The sequence below is a fragment of the Phocoena sinus genome, chromosome 10 (assembly GCF_008692025.1).
Source record: "Phocoena sinus isolate mPhoSin1 chromosome 10, mPhoSin1.pri, whole genome shotgun sequence".
NCBI lineage: Eukaryota > Metazoa > Chordata > Mammalia > Artiodactyla > Phocoenidae > Phocoena > Phocoena sinus.
The window spans coordinates 31,829,993-31,845,241 of record NC_045772.1 but is presented as its reverse complement, the minus strand read 5'-3'; the positions used below and the strand labels follow the sequence as shown (position 1 = coordinate 31,845,241).

Below are 15,249 nucleotides of genomic sequence, written 5' to 3'. Positions count from 1 at the left end.
ATCCAACCAATCTAATTACGAGGATTACCACCCAGTTTGATTGCTTTTGTTTTGTTTTCTTTAATGAGTGTCAACCCTCAATCTTGCCAGAATTAGAGAATTAGAGGTATGGATGCCCAGGGTACAAAACATTCCCTTCCTCCCTCTTGTGCTTCTAGCATTTACCTCCTGGCTGGGCAGACAAAAGAATCTAGAGCCATGCCACTGGAATCACAATGGTTTAGATCTGGAAGAAATGCTGAAGACCACCTGGTCCACTCCCACCAATTTCATAAATGAGAAAACCAAGGCCGAAAGCAGTGAAGTTGCTTGCCAAGATTACACAACAAACTTAAATATTAGAAACCAAGACTCCCAAGCACTCGTCTAGTTCTTTTTATCAGTGAATACAGTCAAAGCACATACAGCTGCAGTATTTTCTTCTGCTGGGTTCTCCATGACTCATGTGGTCTCACACCTGGACGAGGCACACGGGTCCTTAACCTCAATTAAGAGATTTCTTAAGAACTGGAAGTGGCTCTGTCTCATTTCAATGAACCCAGAGCTATACTACGGAAAGCAAATTTCTCCCAGCAATCGTTGCAACCAAAGAGCAAATGCTAATCGCCTTTAGCGAACTCTCTCTGGTTTTTACTCTTAGGCCTAGAAAGCTGACACTACCTGCCACTCTCAAACATTCCACGGGCAGGCAGATTTAAAACATTCCTACAATAACACTTTGTAAAATATTGTGCGCTCACATTACTACTGTAGAGTCTCCAAAATCTTAACTCCCTTTTAGATGAGCTGGGTTTTGTCATTTATTTTAGTCTTCTGTCTAAACAATTAATTTGGGTTTTCAGTGTTTACTGTAGACATCTAACTTTGCATTTTCTTGTTTGAATTAAAGTGATGTAGAAACCTCAATCTGATGAAGATGGTAATCAGTCCAAACACTATAAATATGTGATGTTTCCCGGGGCAGGCCTATAAATGGCCTCTGAACCAGACACAAAATAGCACCATGAGGAAGGATCAGCGTGGGGAGGTGAGGGCAGCAACGATGAACTAGAGGCTGTGTCTAATTCTAACTCGGTTAACACACTTCGTGATTTTAGGCAAGTCACTGATTCAGAACTTCAGTTTCTCTATAAAATACAGGGGTCTGTCTAATCTGTGCTAGCTGATAGGGGGTCCGTTAGCCACCTTAAGCTACTTATCACTCAAAATGTGGCCAGTGTGACTGAGGAACTAAAATATTACTTTTGCTTAACTAATTCAGTCTGTTGAAAGTTAAAAAATCAATACTTGATTTGGTGACTGGAAAACTTTTAAGTATGTTTGGAAAAGCTTAGGTATGGGAATATGCATTTTCAACTGTAAACTTTATAAAAAGCTAAATGAATAAATATTTCTGATGAAAATTAATGTCTAACTGGAGTGTACTGTAGGTATGAAATACACAGTGGATTCTGAATAAATATAAAAAAATGAAAACTATCCCACTGATAATTTTATATTGATTGTAAGGTACAATGATAACACTTTGAATATGTTGGACTAAATAAAATTTAATATACTTAATTTTTCCTGTTCCTTTTTATTTTTTTAAATGTAGCTACCGGACAATTTAACATTACATATGCGGCTTCTATCAGATAGTAATGGTCTAGATGTTCTGAAAGTATCTTAATATAATCACTTATTTATTAAGATGGGCCCTGTACTTTGAGAATACAAAAGAGCCACTTAATAATCGTATTTAATCTTATATTTTATTCATTTACCTAACATTTTACACTTACTCCTTTGAAATATGTACTCTATTATATGAGAGATAGAAGTAGTTAAGTACAGTGTCTACTTGACTGACGTCTATTTCTATAGGGAGCACATCAAATCATAGGGGTGGATTCTGAGGATCCACACTTACAAATAGTGAACAATAGTGCCCTCCTGAGCCAGATGGGTCAATCAGAAAGTCCCTCCCCAAAACTGGTAGTAATGATAGGGACTGACAACGAGTCTCTGAGCAGGGTCAAAACCAATATGTAAATGTGGGAGCTCTGGGGCAGCAATATGCCCCCCAGGTGACTGGAACAGAGAAAAATTCTGCACAGGCAAAACAGAACGAGGCAGAGCTGCAGAGAAGGGGAAAGGAAAACCTGGTAGCTTTCCAATCCTGGCTCCCATCCCTTCGTGAGGCCTGGCTGCATCCCTATCCTTGACTGGAATGCTATTCTTCAGTCTCCTTAAAATAATGGGACTTTTTTGTTTTGTTTTGTTTTGTTGGTAAAGCTTGAGTTCATTACTGTTAGTGAGAACCAAAGGAATATAAACAAATGAGATGGGTTCCTCAAGATTTGGAAATCACGCATTTTTTGCCAACAGTTAAATGTTTACTGGTAAGTAGTTTTTGAGTAGCTACTACCTGCTTAAATGGTAAGGAAATACAAAGGAGTAAAAGATTTGATCCCTAATCTTTAGATAAATACAGCAAAAAGAGAAAATATAACAACAAAATAATTGTGATGACATAGGACAATCATTGTACGTATACTATATCTTGGGTTTTTCATATCTTAATTATTTCTCACAACAGTACTTTGAGACAAGTCCATAACGCATACGATTTTAAACAGCTATGTAAGCAATATATGATCAAGTACCCCAAATGATTTGTTTCTGGACAAATTCTATAGAAATTCAGAGATAATAAACTAAAAGGTAAGGTCCACAGAGCAGATACCACATCAGTGTTGCTGACTACTTGTCCCCCACAAGCACCAAGGAGAAGCACAAAATAGGGGTGATGTCAATTTTTAGTGGCCAAATGATATGGGGAAGAGAGCATGGTCTGGAACACTAGGAAATGGTCTTATGAGAAAGAGGGATCTTAAGTTGACCTTGGAGGTGGATGACCACTAAGATGCTTTTAGCCCCAGGGTATTGTGTAATTCTGTGGGTAGAATTTGGATGAGAGGATGGGAGAAAAGAACATTCCTAGCAAAGGGAAGTAGTACTAGGCAGCCTTGGAATTGAGAATAAGCAAGGTGATTCTAGGAGGCAGGGATGCATCTGGCTGGAGGGGCGAGTCTGTGTTGGGGAAGAACGGGTATTAAGATGAAGTGGTTTTGGTGGGGCAAGATTAGGGAAGGTCAAGAACGTCAGATTCAGGAATTTGGCTTTCAGCCTTCAATTGCTGAGAACAATGAGAAGGTTCTTGATTAAGGAAATGACTCAATAAAAGTAGCGTAACAGAAGGCTCACGGAAACCATGATTCCTCAGAATTGCATGATACAGCTCTTAGACCTAAGAGTTTTTACAAAACGCACACATATCTAAAAGAAGATAACAGTACTACGTTGAGGTGCAGATAATGTGTGATGAGTTACAGTTATTCGCCTCATCATCAAAATCTTTTAGATTCTATTCAATTGGTGCCTCAGGGAAATTACAAGTGATTACATGTTAGGGCACTTTCCTCCTTCCTTCCTTCTTCATTTTCTTTCAGCAGATAATTTTTTAAGTGCCTATCCTATGTTGGACACTGAGGATAGAAGAGCAAAATTATACAATGCCTGCCCTCAGGAAGTTTACAGGTGAATAGAAGATTATCAACTAAATTCCACAAATAAACGGAAGCACTACTTCTCTGAGGAGTGCTATGAAAAGAGTTTCTAATAGGAGGATATGGCTTCCTCAAGGAGAGGGAAGGCTTCCTTAAAGAAGTGAAATTGAAAATGAAAGAGTCAGACAAATAAATGCTGGAGAGGGTGTGGAGAAAAGGGAACCCTCTTACACTCTTGGTGGGAGTGTAAGTTGGTGCAGCCTCTAGGGAGAACAGCATGGAGGTTCCTCAGAAAACTAAAAATAGAGCTACCATAAGATCCAGCAATCCCACTCCTAGGCATATACCCGGACAAAACTACAAGTCAAAAAGATACATGCACCCCTATGTTTAGAGCAGCACTATTTACAATAGCCAAGACATGGAAACAACCTAGATGTCCATCGACAGATGAATAGATGAAGAAGAAGTGGTACATATATACAATGGAATATTACTCAGCCAGAAAAAGGAATGAAATAATGCCATTTGCAGCAACATGGATACAGCTAGAGATTATCACACTAAGTGATTAAGTCAGAAAGAGAAAGACAAATACCATATGATATCCTTATATGTGGCATCTAAAATATGGCACAAATGAACCTATCTAGAAAACAGAAACAGACTCACAGACATAGAGATCAGACTTGTGGTTGCCAAGGGGGAGGGGGGGAAGGAATTTGGGGTTGGTAGATGCAAACTATTACATTTAGAACGGATAAACAATAATGTCCTACTGTATAGCACAGGGAACTATATCCAGTCTCCTGGGATAAACCATGGAATGGAAAAGAATATGAAAAAAAAGAATGTCTATATGTGTATAACTGAGTCACTTTGCTGTACAGCAGAGATTGGCACAACGTTGTAAATCAACTATACTTCAATTAAAAAAGAAAACCATAGAAGGAAAAAAAAAAAAGAAAATGAAAGATTCAGGAGTTACCTAAACGAAAGGATTGACCAGCACTCTAGGTACAGAGAAAGGCATGCAGGAAAGGAACAGTGGCAGCAAGGAACATGTGAGGTTGAGGGACTGAACAAGAATTTGGAAAGGTGCCAGATCACGAGAACCTTGGAGGCCTTGTTTAAGGAGCTCCTTTTCCTAAGAACAACCATTCAAAGCTTATGAAGAGGAGGGGTAAAATGATCAGGTGTATTTGTTTTGTTTAAAGGAGAACCACCTGTCTTCTAAAGAAGAGTTGAAACCTCACCTAATAAATCCTGGAATGGCGAGGGAGATGAGAAGATCCCAGAGGGAGCAAACCAGGCAAAAGAAGGTGGGGACAGTTGAGATAGTAAAATTGTGCAGGAAGGGTGCTACAGAGGGAAGATGGCTGGGAGGCATATTGTTAGAATAACATTATGTATGGCCAATGGCTTATTTGTTTAACCTTGTTTTTAAAAGAATAATGATTAAAAACTGACAAGACAGTAAAGACTGGTTCAGGTAAAAATCATCAATAGATGCTAAATCCACGAGAGAAATTTTGATGAAGAACTGTACATGGTCTTCAAGTGTCTCCCCAAAGATTGCTTCTTAGTTGTTAATGAGTAAATACACAGAAATGGTGGAACACCTGAACCAGGAGATCAAAACATGCAGCAAGAGAAGATGGACATTGTGTGCCTTTGGATGTGATAACCTGAGGACACGTCATCACTTAATGTAGCATCACGGCTTGGAATGCTTATTCTGAATATAATCATTAAAAAACATCAATTGTTTCAAAGAGAAATATTTTATCGAAAGGGGAAGGCTGTATAACTCAAAAATTTCATTGTCATAAAGACAAAGAAAGGCTGGGAAGTCTTAAAGTAAGATCAAAGAGACACGATGCATTAGTTTCCATGAACTTAGTGGGCTTAAAACAGCACAAATTTATTATTTTATAGCTCTTGAGGTCAAAGTCCAAAATGGGTCTTCCTAGGCTCAAATCAAGGTGATCACAGGGGCTGTGTTTCTTCTAGTGGCTCTACAGAAGAATCCCTTTCCTCGCCTTTTCTAGCTTTTAGAGATCTCCTGCATTCCTTGGCTTGTGGCCCCTTCATCTTCAAAGCCAGTAGTGTAACATCTTCTCTCTGGTCCCTAAACTCCTGCCTCCCTCTCATAAGGATTCATGTGATCAGACTGGGCCCACCTGGATACTCCAGAATACTCTCCCCATCCCCCAATCCTTAATTACATCTGCAAAGACCCTTTTGCCATGGAAGGTAATATAGTCACAGCATGAGACATCTTTGGGGAACCATTATTCTGCCGATCATGGATGATATTAAAATGCAAATCATGATCCTAGATTAGATCTCGTACTAGAGGGAAAAAAATGCAAAAAAAAAATTGACAAAATTGAAATACAGCCAATAGATTGAAGTATTTTAGTTACTGCTAAATTTATTGAAGCGGACAACCATACTGTGGTTATGTAAGAGAAGATCCTTAGGAAACACACACTGAAGTATTTTAGGGGTTAAACAGCCATTTTGTATACAACTTACTCAACGGGTTTAGAAAAATAACACATGTGCACACAGAAAGCAAGCATTTAGTAAAGCAAATGAGGCAAAATGTTAAAAATAGATGAATCTGTATTAAAAGGTATATGGGTGTTCTTTAAATATTCTTACAACTTTTCTGGAAATTTGAAAGTATTTTCAAATAAGTTAGAAGAAAACTGATAAATATGTAATTTAACTAAAAAGGGATGAATTTTTTTACTCAAATACCACAAGCAACTCATAGTTTATATCATTTTAGAGGGGTCAGAATGACAGCAGATGTGTGGCCCAAATTCAGCAACTCAGTTTTTGTTCTTTCTATAATAACATTACTAGTAAGTGGAAAGGGTCAGAAACGTTTAGGATTTTTTAGTTTAGGAACTTAAAGGAAATCCTAACAGTCTGACAGTATTATAGTTTCAAAGAGTTTACAATAAAATTGGTAATTATTGTTAGATTTAAATACCAACCAGTGGATCACACCCTGCTATTTGTGAGAGACAACCTGTTGGGTAATTTTCTTAAAAGACCCTTAGAAAAGTAACCTCCCCTTTTCAGGAGTATTTAGCTTATTTTTAAAACAAAAGCAAAAAATAAAGTGTATTCTACCCTATTGCTTTCTTCTGCCTAGTGCCTCTGGAAGAATTTTACTGATCTGGCCCCAGAGAATCTTTCTGGTACCCATACTGGCTTCCACTGACAAATAATCAGGGGCCTCTCCACTGGGAAACTCCTCTGGTCTTGGCAGAAACTAACATTTTAAAATGAAGGTAAAACAAAGCGTAAGACCCCCATTTCTACCCGAAGGCCTATGCACGGGCTTGTTTTTCTTGCCAACGGCGGTAGCCAAGAACAGAGTTTCTCCAGTTGTGCCAGGACAGTGTGCCAAGACCAAATAATAGCGGACTTTTCTCAATTACAGAAACAAGGAAAAAAAATAGGTGGCAATGAATCAGCTTTATTTTTACAAGTTTAGCTGTTGTTATCAATAACCAATACTGAAATCTATGATTTAGCACAATCTATGATTTATACCAGCACAAAATAATCTATTTCGCTATTTTCAGTTTAACATTGTTTTTCAAAGAGTTGCATGATTTCTTTGAGAGAGCTTGGCAATCCCAGGCCTAAGTGCTTCTATAGTCAGGAGCAGGGTGCATCTTTATTACTTAGATGCTTCACTTAGAACACTTTTCCTTGCTATTATAATTATTTAGATACCCACATTTAGGGTTAAGAGTCAGATGACCTAGGGTTTCTTTTTAAGGCTCTATCACTTTCTAGTTGTTTAACTTTGGGCAAAATGCTTCTGGGTTGTAAAGCTCAGGGCGTCATTTGTAAAATAGGAATCACAGTAGCTATCCTGCTTTCCTCGCAGGGTTTTTCTGATCATCCAAGGAGATTAAAAACATGAAATCATTTTGAGAATAGAAAAGCATTATGAAAAGGCCAGCTACTCCCCCCGCCCATTATTATTAAAGTTTTTGAACATAAGGCTAATTGATGTATATTTGTTTCTTAAAGTGTCTCATAAAGTGCTAGCTCCATAGTGTTTCCTAAACGGACACTTGCTGAGTGAGTAAGTAAATGATTAATTAAGTTTCAGGCGGCTATAATGTTACATTATTATTTCCAGAGAACTCTCCTAATTCAATAGGACAGACATTGACCTAGACTTGCTAGGTCAACAAAGAGGATAACTTGTTCAACAAGAAGGTACGTGTTCTAAGGAATTCTAAGGAACGTAGTAGATAGTAAATATTTTAGCATAAACTAATGAAAAGAAATATGCCTTTCAAGAGAATTCTCTTGAAATGACAACTTTATAGTCTTTGAAAGACGTTTTAAACACAGCACTGAGTGGCGTGCTTAACATACTTCAACTGGTAATAATTTTGATGGACTCGTCCACAGAAAGGACTCAAAGTTTAAGACAACTTGCACAAAGTCGATGTGTAATAAGTATTTTTGTTAAGTTATGGAAAGATGTCAAGTTGCAGAGCAGAGAGTAACCCAAATGATTTTAAATTAACTCAAAGGAACAATACAGTAGTTAAAATGAATCAACATGGAAACATGTTATACGTCAAAGGCATGTTGCAAAATATAAGCAAGTTGCAAAGTGATACATGCAGTATAATGGCATTAACATAAAATATGCAAAAAATTGGTATCTTATGAATGGATGTACAGTTTGCAATCAAAGTATTAGAGCAGGGCTACTGTGGGCTGTTGCACTCAACACAGCTCCAAGGGGGTGGTATCTTCAGGTCAAGCCTTGAAAACATGCATTGGAATGAAAAATTCCAGCTCAGAATACTTATTCCTAAGAGACAAAGTGAGCACTAATGGGTATAGGAAAGGGGCATATATGGGGCTTTAGTTATATTTATCATAATTCAATATTAAAAAATACATTTGAAGCAAATACTGCACAATGGTACCATTTGACAAGCTATGTGATGAGTACACAGGCATTACATTATTCCCTATGCTCGAAATATTTCTTTATGTATGAATACTGATACTATGTAATGAGAAAAACAAAATTGCTTACAGTAATAAAGGAGTACCTATAATCATAGCCACATATTTTTATTGTAAGGTTTTAAGAATCAATCACATTGCAAATAAATTCAGAGATAAAACATTTGTGTTCTCAAATTAAATAGGAGACTTATATAGGACCTTTTCAGGTATGAAAATAATTTACATAATTTTACACTCAAGCCTTTTTTGGGGGAAGACTGAAGGAAAGAGAGAAATCAGTGGCTAGCTCTAAGGAAGGTGATCTTATTTACTTTGAGAGTACGGGTGTAAGACACATGTGCTGAAATGCTCATCCAAAACTAAAGTTTAGCAGTTGCCTGAGGAAAAAAAATATGTAAGTCAAATCCCAAAGATACCTTCTTCAAATTCTGACAATTAGCAAACTCCTAAATGGCAGATAATTTCCTATCTCAATATGAATGATCCCATCTCTTTTGTCAGCTACCAAAATGAAACCCAGAAATGTACAGTTTACATACCAAAACGTCCATCCCGGGGACATATTTGAGGGTTATCTTATAGTCTTTTGGAAGATTTGCCACCTACAGAGACCAAAAAAAAAAAAAAAAAAAAAAAAGGAAAAAAATAGCTGTAAGAAAATCCATACATATCAGTCATATTGTTTTTAGTGGTTTGGAGAAAAACACCTACAAACCTATTATGCTTTTAGTTACTACTGAATTTCAGTATTTACATATATAGTGATTTTTCATTCTTGATTTCCCTTTGCAATCAAAGGCACTCTCCAGAAATAAAGTGATAATACAAATCTTTTTTCCTCCAAATTCAGCTATGGGTGGCTAAGTATAATCTACTGAGTTTTGGAAACATGATTTGAATTTCAATTTCCATCTGTGGTCTTGGAATTTCCCTCTAGGATTATATTCCTATTTGTTCCTCCAAAGGATCAGTAACACAGTACACTTTTCTTGTAAGTGGTTTACCAAGTGATATATCAACATCACCAGGGAATCTGTAGAAACGCAGTCGCGGGCCACACCAGACCTACTGAATCTCATGTAACAAGTCCTCCAGGTGACTCTGATGTACGCTTAAGTTGGAGAACTACTGTTCTATGTTGATCCTAGAAAAAAATGTCTGCGAAATTTCAAAAGATCAATGATACTTATGAGTGGCAAATGCCTTATCACTTAATTAATTTAGAAAGATTCAGTTCTGTGATATAACTTAATCCACTTAGCTGGTGCTGAACATTTGAGCTGCCTCAAGTGTTTACCTAGCTTCTTTTAAAGGCTTTCAAAGACTATCTAACCCATTTCCACCAGTCACTGTGGCATAAGTTGAACAAGCACCTGATTTAGAACCAGGGAATTTGGAACAAATCTAAACTGTACTTTGGTTTCTCTCATCTGTAAAGTGGAGATAAAAGTACCCATGTCTGAGAGTCAATTTATGAGCTGAGATGAGTGAATGTGCCAATCAATCCATATTCTTCACTGAGAGCTATACTGGCAACTGACTTCCAAGGCACACATCCTGGTAACTTACAGAGTTCTAGATTCACTTGTCTTCTTTTCTACATATAGTACCACCTCTTACATCTCACCCTTCTAGCACAGATAAAATTTCCATCTGTATCATATGGCCCGTTTATAATATGTATAAACTGACTTAGCCCATTGAGTCTTAAAATAATGTACAATGTAAAAAAAGTGGTTTTGCTTTATTATATCCTCAATGGGTCTACCTTGCCTTGGTGGACTCATTTTCCCCTTTACCCTGTCTCTAAAATCATTACTGTTCCCCATAGTAAGCTGGGATGTTGTGCATGTTTGCCAGACTAGGTCATCTCTGACAAGTCTCCCAGAACACAATCCGTATGGTTTCTTCTTGGCTTTGCCAATAGCTTCTGGAATCAGAACAATTTGGTGAGAAAAGAATCTAGTTAAAGGCATAAGCAGTCAGAGGGGAGCCAAGGAAGTAGATGATCCCACTGTGCATGCTACCATTCTACTTCCAATGGTACCATCTCCCACTCTTCTCAGCCTCCAGCCTAACACTTACCAAATATTTATGATGTGCTGGCACTGTGCTTATCAAGGGCTTATGTTGCATGATCACATCCAAGCCTCAGAATCCCTTTCACATACTATCTCTATTTAATGAATGAAGAACTTAAACCTCAAAGAGGTCAAGAAACTTGACTAAGGTCACACGATTACTACGTGTTAAGTCTGGACTAGAACTCAGGCCTCTGACAGCAGAGCCTCCCTTGCCTCTTAGCTCAACTACATATTTTCATCTATCTACTCTCTGCACACTTGTCCTAGATATTTTCCACTTGTGAGGCTCACCATCAACCCTCCTCATGCCACCCCCAATAAAACAGTAAAGTGCTGGGCTTCCCTGGTGGCGCAGTGGTTGAGAGTCCGCCTGCCGATGCAGGGGACACGGGTTCGTGCCCCGGTCCGGGAGGATCCCACATGCCGCCGAGCGGCTGGGCCCGGGGGCCGTGGCCGCTGGGCCTGCGCATCCGGAGCCTGTGCTCTTCAACGGGAGGGGCCACAACAGTGAGAGGCCCGCGTACCGGACTTTGTTATTTTATGTAAGCCCTAGTGGAAGACATAGCTGACCTAAAAGCTGGAATCAGAACGAGCAGCAACATTCTGTTTTGTTATGAACCAACCGTGTAAATGAAAGTCATTCCAGATGGAGAAACATGGCGAGAAGTGGCAGGTGTGCTGAACACAAGCTGCTTGACAATCTAGCCGTCCTTAAGCACAACTAACATTATCAGAAAATAAATATAGAATTGACCGAACTGGTATTCAGATAACTTAGGATCTGAGTATGTACCGAAAGGGCAGAAAAAATGTAAGCGATATGCTGGCCAATTTTATTAGTACTCTATACGTAAAAATTGGTGCAAAGAAACCTTACAAGAAGTTCTCTGACCAGCACACTGAAATCTCCACACCTTACCACTTGGGGGGTATATAATAATAATTTCTGCATTAAACTGATTTACTGATATTTAATTTCTGGTAGAACTGAAAAGTAATACTATTTTTGAAAAATGCTTTACAGTCTAAGTTTTCATACACAGTCTCTATCACGACCCCAGAGATATGTGTTATTAAGCCTATTTCACAGAAGAAAGCAGGTTAACTGGCATCCCAAGGTCACAGTCATCAGGAGTACCTACTGGAGGTCAGGATACAAATCTTGGTGCTGTGCGCTGGCCTCAGCACAGTTATCTACAGATCAGTCTCCGCATTATTACTTTCTTGGCTTGCATTGGTTTGTTTCCAATTACATTTGGAAGAGAAATTAGGAAGTCAAGTTGTATATTTTTACGGCTGCTTCATGAATTCTTATATTACTTTCCAAGCATTTATAGTATGTTAAATAGCATTCAGAAAGCACAGATAACCTTGTGATAAATTCGGTTTCTCTTATGCATATTGAGCACTGTGGAAATTTGATAAGAGTAGAGGGAGCCTTTGACCTAGAACTAGGAAGATAAGCTGTTCCTTCGAGGCAGTTAGTTTGACGTAGGCCTCACAGCACAGGTCCTGGGGACACACTGCTCAGGTTGGATCCATGTCCTGCCACATGCTAACTCAGAGATCTTAGGCAAACTACTTAATCTTCTTTAGCCTCAATTTCCACATGTGTAAAATGGGAATCATAGAATCGAGCTAGTGGATTTATTAAGACTAAACAAGGATTATATAACTTGTTTAAAATACTTAGTGCTTGAGCATGGTGTGTGAATGAGTATGAGTATTTATTATTAATTGCAAGGGAGTGGGACATTCTAGGTATAGGGTTATATGCAAAGACAAAGACATGGGAGACCAGGGACAGATCATTTAGGCTCTAGCAGGTAGGAGGTAAGAAATACCCTGGGAAAGCCATTATTAGTGAGGGACCTAAATGTCGGGCCAAGGAGGCCAAGAGGGAGGCAGTGAGGTTCAGCGCGACCAGTTCCAGTGGAACAAGTTCCAGCGGGACCAGTGAAACCTCTGCTCCTCGTCTGTAAGATGAAGAGGGTGAAGTAGATAACTATGAAAAATTCAGTCTGATTTACCTTTCTCATGGAATTAAGCAGTGGTGCTACACTGCAGGTGTTTAAGCCGGAAGGGAACATGACCGTCAATTTAGGAAGGTGAGTCTGGAGGGATGGATTGGAGCAAGGAGAGAATGGAGACTGGGGGCAGTTTAGAACACCATTAGAAAAGTACTGAATATGTATTAAATATTTATACAGAGACTGTATGCTGAAAAAGCAGAGACGTGGTTTAGATTCCAGGGAAGCATACTGTTGGTAGGGTGAAATGGATACATAACCAAGGCTACAGATTTTGAAAAAACCAATCTATTCTCGTAAAATATGTTCAGGGCAAAAAATAAAATAAACTAGAACCTAACTGGTGGAAAATTTACTAAAGGTCCAATTATTCCAAAGGTCCAATGTACTTTGTGGTGTGGAGTGTGAGGACGTAAGTACTGTGCCAGATCATTAAATGCATAAAACTGCAAAAACAAGTCACTTTGTGATGGGCTCACTCTACTACTAGATGGGCCCATTTGCTATCTTTCTTTGGATGTCTTAAGGACTGACCATACTCAGTGACATGAGGAGGTAAAATGCATACGAGAATGGCATGTAGAAATGCTGGAAACTCAGCCAAGAAAAAGTCTTTGCAAGCCAACCAGGCACGGGCTGCCTACCATACGCTGCAGGTATTTGGACTCAGGAGAAAAAGAACTCAAAGTCAGAACATTTAACTCCCTCTCTAGATCACTTATCTAAAATCTTTGGATTTCATGATTCAAATATCATTGAGGTCTCTAAGTCTCATGAAATCAGTGGCTTCTTGGACATCTTTAGTGAGATGCTTGTCTCAGTTGTTTCTCCCAAGTTCTAGATAAGAATCAAAATGCAGCAGTAATAACTCATGATTCCCTTGACACTACATAAAATGTTGCACATATGTGAACCTTTCGGAGGAAAGAGTCCAGTTTTCAGAGTGCTGGGAGACCCAGAGAAGTTTACGAATCACTGCTGTAGAGCAAAAAACCTAACCTTCTACGCTTATATTTTAAATATCCCAGTTCACTCCTGCAGCAGCTTACTGTAATGCTGGTTGTTCAGTCTTCAGAAATAACACAGGACAAAGATTTTTGCCTTTAAAAAAAAAATTTATTTATTTGGCTGCATTGGGTCTTCATTGCTCCACGCGTGCTTTCTCTAGTTGCGGCGAGCAGGGGCTATTCTTCATTGCGGTGTGGGGGCTTCTCATTGCGGTGGCTTCTCTTGCTGTGGAGCATGGGCTCGAGGCACGCGGGCTTCAGTAGTTGTGGCTCATGGGCTCTAGAGCACAGGCTCAGTAGTTGTGGCGCACGGGCTTAGTTGCTCCGCGGCGTGTGGGATCTTCCTGGACCAGGTCTCAAACCCGGGTCCCCTGCATTGGCAGGCGGGTTCTTAACCACTGCACCACCAGGGAACTCCCAGCTTTTTGTCTTTTTATTTCTCCTTATAAGCCATCCCTTGTTAATGTTGACTAAAAATCTAACTAACCAAGTTAATTACCCTTTTTTTTCCTTTAATAACAACTCAATTAGTGATTTAGAAAAAATTAACATGACAACTCAAAGACTTTTCTGGGTCATATTTTCTCAGTGAAGAATATCTAAATGAAGTTAGATGACCCTCATTCTCCTTTCAGATAGAAGAGATTAAAAACATTTTTGGTTTATTTCATAGACACACTTTATAATGTGGATTCCAATTAAGTAGTACTAATTGAACTTCTATAATACGACTGCTTCCTAATCATAAGATAAGATGACTACTACCTAGGAAATAAAATTCAAGAGGATGGAATGCTAATTCTTAAATTGCAGTTGATATTGACATCTTAGGTTAAAATATCATAAATTATGAACTGGGTTCTTATGCTCTAGAGATGGGCAGTTAGGGGTTCAAACCTCTATTCAGCTCCCTATTTCCAGGTGAGGATTGTCAGGTAACTAAACATCACCAGGCCTCAGCTTCCTAATCAATAAGCTGTTGGTAAAAATAATTACCTCCTAGGGTTGTGATGACTAAAAGAGAAAATCCATACAAAGTGCTTTGCATGGTACCTGGATACTCACACAATAATGATTAACTTAAAAAGTCAAGGAGCAGGAGATTTTGTACCTAAGTGGTTTATCTTATAATGGAAGAACAATTTTTTCTTTATGGTAAGATTGACATGCTTGGTAACATAGCCTGCTACTTGTCAGTTTTTACGACTATTATTTCTAATATGCTTCTGTCGTTTCTTTGCATACTGTAAGTCCTAAATTTAGCTTAAAACAGAGAAAAGAATTTTCTACTGACCACAGGAGCAGAAATTTAAATGCTAAATACTGCAAACTAATCAAAATAAACTTTAAAAACTCTCCAGCTATCAAACCATTGTTCTGCAAGGGTCAAACAAAATTATGTGAGACCTCTGCTTTTAAAGAGAAGATATGCTTAATAAAGTTCAGAGTTCACCTAGAAATGGGAAGTCTCAGACTCCAATCTTCCATTTTAAGGCAGTGGTAATCATATCCAAAGAACATCGTATTTGAAGAATAAAAATTCCGC

General features: G+C 38.5%; 1 protein-coding gene across 3 annotated transcripts in view; it reads right to left on the bottom strand.

The window, feature by feature from the left end:
• KITLG (KIT ligand) overlaps positions 1-15,249 on the bottom strand; it is an 87,883-nt gene that overhangs the window by 30,272 nt on the left and 42,362 nt on the right. For 2 of the 3 annotated variants that reach the window (XM_032646027.1, XM_032646029.1), the window contains exon 3: positions 9,122-9,184. The exons of the other annotated variant lie outside the window; for it this stretch is intronic. In XM_032646027.1, coding sequence (XP_032501918.1) covers positions 9,122-9,184 — 63 coding nt within the window. The remainder of the gene's footprint in view (positions 1-9,121; positions 9,185-15,249) is intronic. 3 annotated transcript variants of the gene reach the window in all.